The sequence below is a fragment of the Vigna angularis genome, chromosome 3 (assembly GCF_016808095.1).
Source record: "Vigna angularis cultivar LongXiaoDou No.4 chromosome 3, ASM1680809v1, whole genome shotgun sequence".
Classification (NCBI taxonomy): Eukaryota; Viridiplantae; Streptophyta; class Magnoliopsida; order Fabales; family Fabaceae; genus Vigna; species Vigna angularis.
The window spans coordinates 23,182,019-23,197,313 of NC_068972.1; the positions used below are offsets into that span (position 1 = coordinate 23,182,019).

Consider the following 15,295-nt stretch of genomic DNA (forward strand, 5'->3'; position numbering starts at 1 on the left):
CTTATCAAGGGATATTCTTATTAATTATAAATCAAGTTTGTTTGTTTTAAATAACTTACTTGAAATGATAATGGTATATGAATAGTATGATATCTCTCTTAATTTTTGAAAATAATAAAGTGCAATATAATAAAATTTAAATGTAGTGAATGATGTATTTGATTTACAAAAGTAGTTCTAAAGTAGTAATATGACCTACTACATGGAGGGTATTATCGATGGCCCGAGTTCGTCGAAAACAACAAAAAAATCGTCGGTAATACCATTATCGACAGATTAGCGACGATCAGTTGGTCGTCGATAAATCGTTTGTCGCTAATCATTACCGACGGTCTCTGTTCTTCGCTAATTACCGAAGGGCAGAGACAAACTAAGAAAGTCGTCCAGGTAAATCAAAACACACACCCCTGGAACATTATATTTTTTAAAAGACAAGCAAAAATATATCAGAAAAGGAAAAGACATGAATTTAAACACTTCTCTAGAAAATAAAAATTAAAGAATGAGATTCAGGGCCAAAACAGAAGTACAACTGACCAAGGTCTAAAACAAAAAATGCCTTATGTGGCAGCACTCTCAAAACTAAAAGTCTACATAAAACTTTAAGAAGAAAATGCCCTACAGTTCTTCAGGCCCTAGAGAAAAAGAAGGGGAGAAATGAAGAAAATTGAACAAAAAAAAGAATACATAAAATTAGACATGGCTTTGCTTCCCTAATCAAGTCAATTGCACTACACTCATGCCAGCCAACTAGTTGCCTCATGCAGCTGCTTGGATTGGTTCATTTGATCTAAAGCCACGACCCTTTCCACGATATCCACCCCTGCCGCAACCACGACCTATAACAAAATTTAATTACAATTGCTAGTTAAAAATTAAAAAGTATTGGGTGGAAAATATCAAAAAGTTGAATTGGACAAGATGATAGAATATTTCCCCTTCCCAATCAGCTCTATAAAGCCTAAATCAAAACAGAACATATTTCCCTGTCTTGAAGAGCCAGAAGAATCAAGTTCAATGACTTCCAAAATATCAAGTAAAACTGTAAAAACCAATAACCTAATACTATTAGACAGCTCATACATCCATCAACACTTACACAACCAATTCAAACACTTCGAGAATATCAACAACAAAATTTTACTACACTTTTTAAGGTTTTAAGATCGAAACACCAAATGAAAAACATGAGTCATAAATTGATGAGGGATACAAGGTCCATTCTTTTATTAATGAAATTCTCACTACCAAAAAAGTAGAGAGATGACATGTCATCTACAACCCATTTTCATGGAACACACTGAGAATACTTCTCAACCATCACTGTAGTAAACATACACAAAACGAGGTAATAAACATACTTACATAGGACTCATTTTACAAAGGAATCATCAAAACATTAAATGACACATGAAATTATTAATTACAAAGGAATCATTTTTGTTGTTATAATTATGAATTTCATTCCATCTAATTAATATGCAAATACTAAATTCATACTTACAATTAACTCCTTTAATAAAATAATCTTAACACACACAAAATAGTGCATCACAATTAATGCAATTAATTATTTATAGAGAAATATAATTCATCATACAATATATAAATTAAAATAGAAAAATATCTTAGGAAGTTAAGCAAACTACTTTAATCATATATAATAAATAAATAAGTTATTTAATGGGCATTTAATTCTTTTAACATTATTTGATTAGTATTTATTATATACAATAAATTTATTCACTATCTTCATTATAAAATCTTATCCTACATAGGTTAAATTGAATAAAAAAGAAGTAATCATTCTTTTGTAAAACAAGATAACATCTTTAGCTTTATTTTTTGCCTTTGGAGGAACAAAATACTCATGCCATTTCTGTATATGCATAAATGGGTATCATAGATAATGATGTTTTTATTTGTCATTTCAGTATATAATTCCCTGCTGAAGCTTAAAAACTCTTCACATATGTGATGTCTCTACTTCTTCTAACCAACACAACATCATTTTGACACAAAAGTGTGTTATCCTTGTTGGAGAGTTGGTTTTAGGAAGAGAAAAAACATGACAGGGTTTAATAGAGTTTTGGCCTATCTTCTTGTACTTCTCTTGGTAACATTCTTTGTACATATTTATAGACATGCATTTCTTCTCCTTCTTCAATGTTGGCTTTGCATTACATATTAAATTGTTGACTTTTGTTAATAAATGTAGACGCCATTGCATTATGGGAGGGCTAAACCTTTATTCTAATTGCTAGAAGAAAAAGAAAGCATGTGAAGTGGGAATGCAACGTATTTGGGAACACATTCAATTCAGATTCACAATTGAGTGACTTAGGAAATCAAATTTAATACAATCAAAGACGAAACAAGTTTTACTACAAGAACACGGTTTAGAATATAACATATCAAAACATAATCATGATTAAGAACTCAAATTAAAGGGAAAAAACTGAAAAAGAAAAGGATAAAGATAATGGTGAAATTTAAAGTGAAATTACCTGAAGTAAACGCCTGAGTGGTCTTGGTGGGCCACGTGAAGCATGAGAATGGTGCCAAGGTGTTTGCCTCCATGCCACTTTCCCATCACTCCCGGCACTGATTTTGTACCCAGAAACAACCAACTCCAAACACCACAGTTCTGGCTTCTTTTGCCACACAACAAACCCTCCCACTTCCCCTTTCTTCTGCATCTTCTTCACCTTCACCTTCCCCATCTTCTTCTTACTCACACATTCACCTCTTGAAAACTCTGTTGTCCCTTCATCTACATCTACTGAAGGTGCAATATACAACTAGAATTAGTTCTATTAGACACAATAAAAAATTATTAATAATAAGCAAGTTGTCAATAAAACAAATGTAAAATGAACAATGAGATATGATTTATACTGATGATTATTGTAGTACAGTGGGAACCATAATCCATAATAAGCATCCTTGCCATCGAAAGATATGAACCAGTTCAAAATTCAGAAGAATTTTCCAAATCAAAGAGATTAAAACATTTTTTCTTACTAACTTTAGGACAAAAATCATATTTGAAAGAAGCAAATAAAGCCAACAATTTTCTTTTTATTTTATACAGGAAATTCATCGGCCAAAACACAAGAAAAATAAAGAAACCAAGATGAGAAACTGCATTGAAAATAATTATTTTCACATGAGCACAACAGAAAGTTCATACAGGGTATTGACAATAATAAGAAAAAAAATTGTATTTTTCAATCTGCTAAAGTTTCAATACAAGACCAAAACAGATCAAGATAATTAATCAAAGACAACATGGAAAGGCAAAGAAAATACTTAGCTCAATGCAAACGCGCCTAACTTAGGCTCTGAATACCACTTTATAGCTCTAGGTCGAGACGAATCGACGAGGAACCATGGAACTGGCACAGGTCGAGCTAATCGAAGAAGAAGAATAGCGGATGACGGACAACAAAGGCAAACCCTAGATTGAGTGGTTTGATCGGTGTAGATTCTAGGGTTGGGGATTTGGGACATTTTGATCGGTGGAGAGAAAGGATTCCACGATTGAATCGATGGAATGAAACGAAAAGAGGTTTTAATCGGACAAAAATGAAGATAGAACGGTGAGGATAGGTTTAATCGGTGAAAAGTGGATTCTATGGTGGATTAGGCTAAGGTAAGGGAGAAATGTACGGGAGAATGAAGATCTAGAGACTAATCGTGGATGGCGGATAAAGATCTGAGGCGGAAGAGCTCGAAATATGGATCGGAGACTAGGGGAGGTTCGAGAGAAAAAGAGATGTGTGTGGGTGGATCTCTCGAGAATGGTTGGGCGAAGATGTGGTTCGCATATGATGAGGCATCGCTGGCATTATCAAAGGACAAAAGCCCTCAATATTTAATTTCACCAATATATTACCGAGGGGCTAAAGGCCGTCGATTATAAACCTTCGGTAATTCACGCTTTTATTGTAGTGTTTGAATAAAGTTATTAATAATAAGACATATTCCCAAATTAAAAAAATTGAGATATTATAGATAACAAATCCATGGAACATCTTGTATTGTTACTTGTTAAATATAGAAAGTATGAAGAGAAACTACTTTGATTCTTTAATTATTATGTGAATAAAGATGTTATGATATTTAGATGTTACTTTTTTGTGCATGTGATTAATATTTGTCATGAATCCAATTAAATTCATTCAATTGTTAAGGGTTTTAAGTTAGGTAAAAAATATGAGTGAGAACTTGAGATATAATTAATCACATCATTATTTTAAATGAAGTTAACATATATGAGTGAGAAATTAACCTATAATTTATTATATGAATTGTCTATAATGATTTGATGTTCTAGAGTAGTTTTGAAATTTATATATAGATATATCAGACTTTATTTATGTTAATTGGCTTTTTTTTTATAAGTGTAACTATTGTCGGTATTAGTGTAATAAAAAATAATAGTCTGGGTTTGGATGTGAGTTTACAATGTACTTAGGAGTTTCATCTAATAAGTTTAGTAAAATGTACATTATTATTATATACGTTTTATAAATTCAATGGCTGCCTCCGCCCAGCTTCATGAGCACAAATAGATGCTTCATAATGCCAACTTATATAGTTTATTATATAGTTTAGAATAAATTCTTAAAAAAAGTTATTTATTACTTAATAGAACTTTACACTATACAAATGTATAAAAATAATTAATACAAGTAAAAATTCCATTACTAGTCCTCTTATAGAATTTTGCAGAAAATATAACCTCGTTGCATTTAAATTTTTTTTTATAAATTGATAATATATAATACAGATAAGATGCAATTATTATATAGTTTGAGAAGTAAAATATAAATAAATGACTGTGAAATATACAGGGTGGTAAAGTGAATTATATGTAAGACATTAAAAATAGAAATTATTTGAGTACATAATTGTTATATAAAATAAGGATAAAATATAGTAAAAGTTAAATGTTATATTTTGAAATAAATTTATTGAAAGGGTTGTTTTGTAGTTGTGGGATGAAAATGGTGTATACATCAACATCAAGTAATTAAGGCGAGTGAATGAGTTGTAAATTATGAGACATCATAGTTAAATAGATTTTGTCGTGGAGTGATCCATGTTAACAGGATTCGGCTGTTCCAAGTAACAACACTCAACTCTTCTTCAACTACTATTTCTTCTCAATCTAACCAAACCAAACTTTTCTCATCTTTCATCCATATATCATTTTTTATTTATTTATATTTATATACATCTAAAAAATAAAAGTCACTAATATTAAGAGTATAAAGAAATTATAAAAATGTATAAATGTATATATATTTTTTAATTCCTCAACTGTCTCTAGGTACAATTTGTCTTTTTCTTTATTAATGTTCCTTCAAGATGGACCTTCTTGGCAGTGTCACTTTACGTGCAGGAGAGAATTGGCATAGAATAAGAAACCTAAGTCCTTTAACTCATTAATATATAATTAAACATATATAGGTGAAAAGTATGATCAAAGAATAAGAGTAAAGCAAGAACACAATTTAATACCTTCATCAAAGCTAAGACTATTATTATATTATTTTGGTACCAAGTAATTGAGTTAGACTTTAGACCTCTTTTAATTGCATTTATTATACTCGTTTTCAGATTTTAATTTTCAAAAACATATTTCTGAAGTATTAATATAATATGGTGTTCAACAAAGTCGAAGACAATTTCGCTCTAAAGATAGAGAGATTCCCGGAGAACCATGCGTGGGCTTAATATTAAACCATTCATAATCTCAATTAATTAATGCATCTTTAAATCTTAATCACGATATCTTCTAAATAAAAAAAGTAATGATCCGTGCAAGACAACTCAGCCCCTCTATATTGTTTTATTCAAATTATTGGACGAAAATCGAGAAGGAGAGAGATTAATGTAATGATTTAGCACCATTTCAAGAACAACTTCCTAGGTATTATAAAATGTGGGTACTATGTCTTAAACTAATAATTTTGATTAAATAGTTTTAAATAAAGATGATAATTAACACATTAAAGTTATGTATTTATTTATGTATGTATTTAAATACAGGAATAAGATACAGCTGTATTTATAACATTGGCCTTCTCATATCTGTTGTGTATTTTAAGTTGGTCACGCCACGCTAAGATATGAAGGTCCATTTAGTTATTTGCCATTAGGATGAAGTACTATTTTTAGAACTATTTAAGTAAAAAAATTATATATTTAATCAAATAATAGGAATGAGTAATTACTTTTAAGTGGAAAGTGAGTAATTACTTTTAAGTAAAAAAATTATATATTTAATCAAATAATAAAATTATTTTAATTTAATAAATAATAAAATAATCTAATAAAAAATGACATTAAAAAATTATATTTGTTAAAATATTGGTAAGATGACAAATGAGTAAACAATAATGAAAAATTTATCTTAAATAAGTTTCTTAAACTCTATTTGTGAAGAGCAACCATATCTGATGTTTTCAAAATAATACTCTGCTGAAAAAACATCTTAAATGTCTATTTAAAAACAAAAAGTAAATTTCGCGATAAACTTAGTGGTCAAGAATGGTTTTATAAATATTACAAAGGAAGTACCCAACATTGTATTTTGTTGACTAAAGTTTTAATCTTCAATAATTTAATTTTGTGTATAATAAAAACAAAAATGTTCATTATTTATACATTTTAAACTAATGATTTGCTAGCTTTCTTAAGAAATAATAGTAATATATATAACAAAAAGACAGCGTAAAAATTGTCATTCGGTGCAATCCTACACTAGCTGAAGGGAGTCATGTGCGCTTCATTTTTTTTTTCTTTTCTTCTTAATTTTCGTGTTTCTTTATATTCTTAAATAATAGTTTATAAACATATCCTTATTTATAGTTTATTTCTCAACGCTAATCAATTGTTGGTTTCTTAAACATGTTTTTTCTCCTTGAACGGATCACGTTGGATGATGATGGTTTGAAATTGATTTTTTTTTAGATAATGAGTGACTGTTGATGTTAATATTGCTACACTGACATAATATTATTAGATAAAAGATATTGAATAAAAATAATAATTAAAAAATGATGGAATGTGAATTTTTTTTAGGGATGATAAAGTTGAAGTATGATGATTATGTTGCATTTATTTGGTTGGTTAAGGAGAACAATAATTATGGAAACATAGGAGACTTAAATTGATGGAAGTAGATTTTAGGATTTGAAGAGGAACAGGAACACTGGTATGATAGCTGGCTCATTCATATCATACTTGTACCATCGATAAGATAAATAATGGAATCGATCATTAGAATAGATGCTACCCTCATTAAAAAAGTGGGCCACATTACTTACTTCTCTCATTAATCACTTCCATATAACTCTCTTCTTTTTCTGCAATCTATACTTCTTTTTTCAAACACTTCTTCCTAAAATAAACTCATCAAATTTAAATATGTCAATCTAAATTTCCGTAATCTTCACCACTTAACTTCATTAATTCTAAAAATACTGTTTTACTGTCAAAATAAACCAACATCTCAGTGCTACAAGAATGATTGGACGGCTATGATGTCATGATTTCCGGATTTCACCTCAGACATCCTTTGGATTGGATCCAAATAAGAATAGCCTGTTTAATTGTAAATACAATTAAAACAAAAAGATACATTTATTGTTTAATCAGTGTAGTATTCTTTTTTAAGTTTCTTGCTTCTTTATAAGGGAAAAGATTGTGTTAGAACTCAGAAGTTCCTCAAAATTCTTTTCCTTTTTTGCTGGTTTATCCCAACATCAGAAATTGGTCCAGGAAGGTAGGAATCTCATTTTTCTCATTGTTTTTTCTTTTCTTGTTGGTTGTTGTGGAACATACGAGGCATTGGTATTTAAGGAATGGATGTACATTTTTTTAAAATCATTTAATTAAATTTGAACTTTTATCTCAATAATCAGCGTTGACTCTTGAAATAAACTTGTAAATGATAAAGTGAAAAACCATTTTTCACCAAATAAACTACGGTGAAATATAATTAGGTTTTGATAATTTGAAAAAACTTATTGGAAAATGATCTCCCATGCACATGGTGTTGTTGAATGTAAATTGAAAAGAAAATATTTGAATGATTTAGAATTTCAATGGAAGGGCGTGGAAAAGAGTGAAGAGTTGCAGGCGAAAATAATATAAAAATGAAAAAAATATAAATAATTTAGAAGTGAATTAATGTGATGGTGAAAATGTGGTCCCTGGTGCATCCATCCATCACCGTCTCTGGAGATGAAGCCATGCAACGGGAATCATGAGATTCCCTTCCACACCCATTACGGTAGGCATGATAACACCTCATCAAACCACCAGGACTCGTCTCGTCTCAACGGATAAGACCATCATCAAACGCAGCCCATCCAACGACTCCAACTCACTCCTCTCCACGTGTCCCTTCCACACGCACCCGATCTTACACCCTTCTCAAACCTCCTCTCCACCCCACCTATTTAACCCTAGTTACTTTCTAACCTCTCTCGGTACAACACAAACTCCTTATCCTCCTCACCCTCATTTTCTATTTCTCTCTCCCTTTTCTCTCTCTGTCTCTGCCAACTACAAACAACTACACAGCACGACCTCGCTATTCCAATGGGGTCTCAGATCTAGACGCTGCTCTGTTTCTGGTATTCCTGTTCATATTGTTGCTATTGTTGTTCATCTCGCTTCCAGAACCACAGCGTTTTGGGTCATATTCCATTCGACATGCGGCCCAAACTAGCCTACTCCTTCCCTGAGGAGGTGCTGGAGCACGTGTTCTCCTTTATCGAGTGCGATAAGGACCGTGGCTCGATCTCCCTCGTCTGCAAGTCCTGGTATGAGATCGAGCGTTGGTGCCGCCGGAGAGTCTTCGTCGGAAACTGCTACGCTGTCTCTCCGGCCACCGTTGTCAACCGCTTCCCCAAAGTGAGATCCATCACCATCAAGGGCAAGCCGCACTTCGCGGACTTCAATTTGGTCCCCGAGGGTTGGGGCGCTTACGTCGGCCCTTGGATCAAGGCCATGGCGGCTGCCTACCCCTGGCTCCAGGAGATCAGGCTTAAGAGGATGGTCGTCACCGACGAATGCTTGGAACTTATCGCCAAATCGTTCAAGAACTTCGGAGTGCTGGTGCTCACTTCTTGCGAGGGTTTCACCACTGATGGGCTTGCTGCCATTGCCGCCCATTGCAGGTTTCACAGCTTATTCTTTTGTTTTTCCCTTTCAGTTTGCAAACTCAATTTCGAAGTGAAATGTTGATGATATTGGTTTAATTACTTTTTCTTTTAGGTATTAAAAAGTTTAAGTAAGGATCCGAATGGAAAATGTTTGAAAATTATAAGAACTGTTCATAAAGGAGGAATTTGTTTTCAAGTCATTTTTTTTAATGTTTTGTAGGAGTTTATATTATTACATGGTGGGAAGTTTTTGGGGAATCTGATAGAGTTGTTTGCTACTCTTTTTTTTCTGTTTTTAATGTGTCAGTATTCTTAATGACAATGACTGTTGTATTTGTAATTTGGTTCAGTGTGATTCTGTTGACCGCATTCTGTATTTTGTCTAAATGGATTTTTTTTTTCTGAACATGGTTCTGATAAATCCATTGCGTGGTAATAAATTGTAGGAATTTGAGGGAGTTGGAGTTGCGGGAGAGTGAAGTGGAAGACATTTGTGGACACTGGCTTAGCCATTTTCCCGATTCGTACACATCCTTGGTTTCCCTTAATATTTCTTGCTTAGGCAATGAGGTGAATTTGTCTGCCCTAGAGCGTCTGGTTAGTAGGTGTCCCAATCTGCAGACTCTCCGCCTCAACCGTGCTGTGCCCCTAGATAAGCTGGCCAACCTTCTTCGCGGAGCTCCTCAGTTAGTTGAGTTAGGCACAGGAGCCTACACGAGTGAGATGCGGCCGGAGGTCTTTTCAAACCTGGCTGAAGCATTTGCTGGGTGCAGGCAATTAAAAAGCTTGTCAGGATTTTGGGACGTGCTACCCTCCTACCTTCCAGCTGTTTATCCTATCTGCTCCAACCTGACATCACTAAACATGAGTTATGCAACTATTCAAAGCCCTGATCTTATCAAGCTTGTTAGTCAGTGTGAAAATTTACAACGGTTATGGGTAAGTCTGATCTATACGGTGTTTCCGTTCTTATTGCATGTTTGTGTTTGTATCTTTGTTACTGTTGCAAAGCAGTGCTGTAAATTCCCATGCTGATGATCGGAAGGTATTTGTTGAATAGGTGTTGGATTACATTGAAGATGCTGGCCTTGAAGTGATTGCTGCATCGTGTAAGGATCTGAGGGAGTTGAGGGTGTTTCCGTCTGATCCATTTGGGTTAGAACCAAATGTGGCATTGACTGAGCAGGGCCTTGTTTCTGTGTCTGAAGGCTGCTCCAAGCTCCAGTCCGTTCTATATTTTTGTCGTCAAATGTCTAATGTGGCCTTGCTTACAATTGCCAGGAACAGGCCTAATATGACTCGTTTTAGACTGTGTATTATTGAGCCGCAAGTTCCAGACTATCTTACCCAAGATCCTCTGGATGCTGGTTTTGGAGCTATTGTAGAGCATTGCAAGGATCTTCGTCGCCTTTCCCTTTCCGGGCTTCTCACTGACCGCGTTTTTGAGTATATTGGGACTTACGGTAAGAAGCTTGAGATGCTTTCTGTGGCTTTTGCCGGAGATAGCGATTTGGGACTCCATCATGTGCTGTCTGGGTGTGACAACCTTAGGAAGCTGGAGATCAGGGACTGCCCCTTTGGTGACAAAGCCCTTTTAGCCAATGCTGCAAAGCTGGAGACAATGCGATCCCTTTGGATGTCCTCTTGCTTGGTGAGTTATGGAGCATGTAAACTTCTGGGTCAGAAAATGCCGATGCTTAATGTTGAAGTGATTGATGAAAGAGGACCTCCAGATTCAAGGCCGGATAGTAGTCCTGTTGAGAAGCTATACATATACAGGACTGTTTCTGGGCCAAGATTGGACATGCCAGGCTATGTATGGAGAATGGAAGGCGATTCTGCATTAAGAATTTCTTGAGTGATTTTGCTGTGGAACGAGCATGGAATTTATTATGACAGTTTGATGTGAGAGTTGTTGATGCAGGTACATGCCTAGAACTGTTGCTGTTATGGTTGGTGTTTGAGCTAGGTACAGGAGGAGGTATATAATATGGAAAGGCTGGAGCTCGATAGCCATTCGTTTTACTCTTTGGCTGAGCAACGAGACACCAATGCTGATAAAGAGATCGGAACCTTGTTGTTAGATGTGGCATAGGATAGTTTTTATTATTTATGGACCTGTGCATACTTTTATATGCATGTTACCCCGCTCTTCTAAAATATCGGTGGACTTTGTTATTATCATTAAAAATTATGCGGTGGGAAGGAATAAAAAAACTTGGAACTATATTCTAATGCAAACCTTATTTGTTGTTTGCAACAATGTTGAAGCATCTGATTTAATTATGCCATGTTTTCTTTTGTTCTATTCAGAATCGATTGGTGCTGTGACAACAGAGTCTACGCATGTGAATGGAGAGAGAAATGGCTCAACCAGTGGAAAGGTTTCTGCATTTTAAATGTGCGGTTCCAGACTTTCGATCGATTTTTACTTAAATATATGCATTCAATTTCATTTTGGTTGCCAACGCCAGGCTTTGTGATAACTTTTTTCGTTCAAGAGAATCGTTAAAGCTGAAGATAGTAGTATTACACGCAAATTAACCCCAGTAAAATTCACCTGTATGCTTGTTCTACTGAGGAACCGGTGATGGTATCGTCGTTAAGATGAAGTTCTCTCAGTTTTCGAGGTTTGTTAGCTTTTGATTTTATAAAATAATAAAAGCATAATTTTAAAAGTATAGTAAAATAGTTAACTTTTTAGAATGAAATCTTTCTCTGAATTATTTTTCATATATGCTATGTAGTCTCTAAAATCTTAAAAGTAATAGGATTTGTGAATTGGGGTACAACTTCTCTTATAACAATATTAAAACCAATTCGTATTTTGTAAAAGCAGTTGGTGTAGATGAAAAAGGAGCATTATTCTGGTTGTGATGGGCGAAGTACTTGTTGTTGAGCGGCGGTGCAGACCTGTCATCAAAATTGAAAACCTCGTATCCCTTTCGGTCATAATCTCGTTGCTGACTGACTTACGGTGTTTGGACATTTTTATTTTTTATTAGAATTATTTTGTAATAACTTTATTATTATAAAATCCTTTTTTAAAAATGAGCTGGGAAAAAATAGAAATAAAAAGAGTAAAGAAAAGTACGAGAGATTCGGTGACATAGGATGGGTTCATCAGCTTTTTATCTGCATTCACCTCCGTTACTATTTTCTAAGACGCACCACCTCATCATATCTTACTCTTTTCTTTACTATTCCTAACACACACCACCCACCATCACTCTTCCAAAAATTTAAATTAAATATCACCATTTTCCTTTTATTTTTCTATTATTACAACCCAACGCACTTTTATTTTATCCCAAGATAATTAATTAATGTTTGTATGTAACATAAGAACAAAAAGATATGTTATACACTGTATAAGATGGCATCATAAAAAGAGATCAATAAAAGCTAATTACCTTATTCTCGTACTTACTTTTCTGCAATAATGAGATTGGCTTTTATATCTCTCCGGAGTATTTCTACAATCCATTTAATCTTATAAATTGTAAACATTAATTAATGAAGAAAGTTAAATCCATGATGTCTAAGAATGAAGAGAGGTAGAAATAGAAAGGGATAAGTGGGAGAAAGAGTAAGATGAGATGGAACAGAAAGAGCAACAGCAACTTATGTGATCTGATGAATAAATAAAGAAAAGAAAAGAAGGGTTTGTTTCATTGGTTGATGATGGCCACACGTTTCAAGTTGATGATCATCATCATTTATATTCCCTTATTACTATGGTCCTTTCATCATTAAATTCAGTCTCATATCATTCATTCTCATTTTACCACTCTTCTTTCCGACTCTCATCATTGTATTACACTGCCAAATGGAAGAAGCTGCATCATTACAAAACCCAGCCCCCTTTAACTTTTTTACACATTCAAATTCCAATTAACAACCATTCTCATCATCTTGGTAAAAATACCAAATAGCCTTTTTAACCCTCTACCATACATCAATCGTCACACTCAGTCAACATCACTGCACTCACAACCTTTCAAACCAAACATTTACTCACTCATATTTCTCCCATTTTCTATTATCTAACCTAACCACCTTCTCAATTCTACATTCTCAATCATCTAACATGGAGTCTCACATCTTTTCAATTCTTCACACACTACTGCTATATCATTTCATTTTGTAACCATCCTGGATTTCACTATGTTTAAAAGTTTGGGTTCAGTGAGTGCACACCCACTTATGATGATTTTTTACTTTAATAACGCATTAATATAATCTTTTTTCACGGCAGTAATCAATTAATGGCACCGAATATTACTACTACTCATAACCACATGAAAAAAAGTCTGCAAATCTAGATTTTTCTGGGTGCCCTTAATTTACCAAAACTAGGTTAATTCAAATGTTGGAGTTGTTATGATTGGCAGATCTTAAACAAAAGCATAATTTTGATTAGAAAAGCTATTTTGTCTTCAATAAACAGTGTGCTAAAAAAGTTCATCCCCGGCTGACGTTATTTTCCACACAAGTAAAATCAATACTTTCTTAAAGTTAGCAAAAACCAGAAAAAGGTTTTTACAAGACCACAACACTCTGGACCCACAACTACCTAATCCTCGGTTTGGTTCGAAGAAAGAGAGAATGACAGATAATTGAAAATTTTAATTATTATTATTCACTTCAATATAATGATAAGAGATTTTATTTTTATTTTTTTCCAATATCTTAATTTGTGTTTTTAAGACACTAATTAATAATGGTCACATACATAATACATGGATTTATCCTTCCAAATGTTTTTGAAGAGGATATGTGTTGATAATTTGTATGTGTTAATAATTTTTGTTTCTACTATTTTCAAATAGACATTTAAGACATTCCAATACTAAAATTTGAAGCAATCTGAGAGTTGAATTGATGTTACACTGAAAATGACAATTTTCTAAACATAGACTTATAGGATATCAAGAATCATATTTCTATAAATCTCAAGTCAAGCGATGCATATAAGCACATAATAGTTATTTTAGGTGGCACTCATCATCGCAATAAGTCATATATAATATGTACTAAACATTAACATTTTCTGTTAAATAAGATTATTATTATTATTATTATTATTATTATTATTATTTAAAAATATGAAAGTTAAAATAAAGATTGATGTTGGACATAACACCAATTCAAACACATCCCTACACTTTCAATGTTGGTAAGGAAGGTCAGAATAGAAGGAAAAACATTTAGCTTCCTCTTCTCTTCTTTCAATTATTTTGCTATTCTGAGTAAAATTTAAAAGATTTCTTTCTCATCTTCTCTCTTCTTCAATCATATTGTAAATTATCCTAACCAATAAATTCTGTTCTTTTTTACCTAAATTTTAGTTATATATTTTTTTCTTATTTATTTATGTTGGTTGCTTCCGTATTTGTAACTTTGAATATGTCAAATAAATTGGTATCTATTAACATATAAATGGAATAATATATGCCCTTGTAAAAAGTAAGAATTATGGAAGATAGAATTAATTTTCCGTAGGAAAGAATTTTAAAAAGGACATGAATACAAGATTGAATTCAAAAGAAAAAGACAGAGATTGTGTTAAAAAGGTGTTGCCAATGGCCACTGCTGAAACAGAAATTTACAAGAAGATCTTCAACGTCACTAACAATCTATGCTTTTGGAGTTATAATAATGGTCAAACATAACGGAATACTAATACTGCTATAGCTTATGATGGGCCGGGCTAACATTTATGGGTTAGGGCCTGGGCATTTCCTTAACTTCGGTTCAAGAGAACTTTGGTAGTTTGTTTGTTTTGTACAAACGCAAAACTTGACTCTTAGGCCTTGTTCATTTGAATGGATTTGAGAGAGAGTAATTGAGGAGATTTGAGAGGATTTGGAGATAATTTTTTTTATTGTTTATTTGAGTGAATTTGGAGGTAAATAAGAGTGGATTTGGAAGTACATTTTTTTAATCTGTCACGTCAATCAAATCCTACACTAATTCTCACAAACTTTATTTCCAAATTCATTCTCACTTACCTCCAAATTCACTCAAATAAACAACAACAAAATTTATCTTCAAATCCCCTCAATTACTCTCCCTCAAATCCACTCAACTGAACAAGGCTTTAATAC

The 15,295-nt window shown here is 33.1% G+C and overlaps 1 protein-coding gene across 5 annotated transcripts; it reads left to right on the forward strand.

Moving 5' to 3' along the window:
* The first annotated feature begins 8,501 nt into the window (after positions 1-8,501).
* Positions 8,502-12,278, forward strand: LOC108326269 (protein TRANSPORT INHIBITOR RESPONSE 1). 5 transcript variants are annotated; one of them, XR_008247513.1, is made up of 5 exons: positions 8,502-9,200; positions 9,632-10,124; positions 10,246-11,109; positions 11,499-11,586; positions 12,025-12,278. XR_008247513.1 is itself a non-coding variant. In XM_017559662.2 (3 exons), exons 1-3 carry the CDS (start codon positions 8,734-8,736, stop codon positions 11,041-11,043), a joined length of 1,758 nt encoding a protein of 585 aa, XP_017415151.1. In that variant the 5' UTR covers positions 8,502-8,733; the 3' UTR covers positions 11,044-11,448. The 5 variants fall into 5 exon arrangements, 1 of the variants encoding a protein (XP_017415151.1); XR_008247511.1 differs by lacking the exon at positions 12,025-12,278 and adding an exon at positions 11,660-11,740; XR_008247512.1 differs by lacking the exon at positions 12,025-12,278 and adding an exon at positions 11,660-11,740 and having other exon boundaries at positions 11,499-11,569.
* The last annotated feature ends 3,017 nt before the right edge of the window (positions 12,279-15,295 follow it).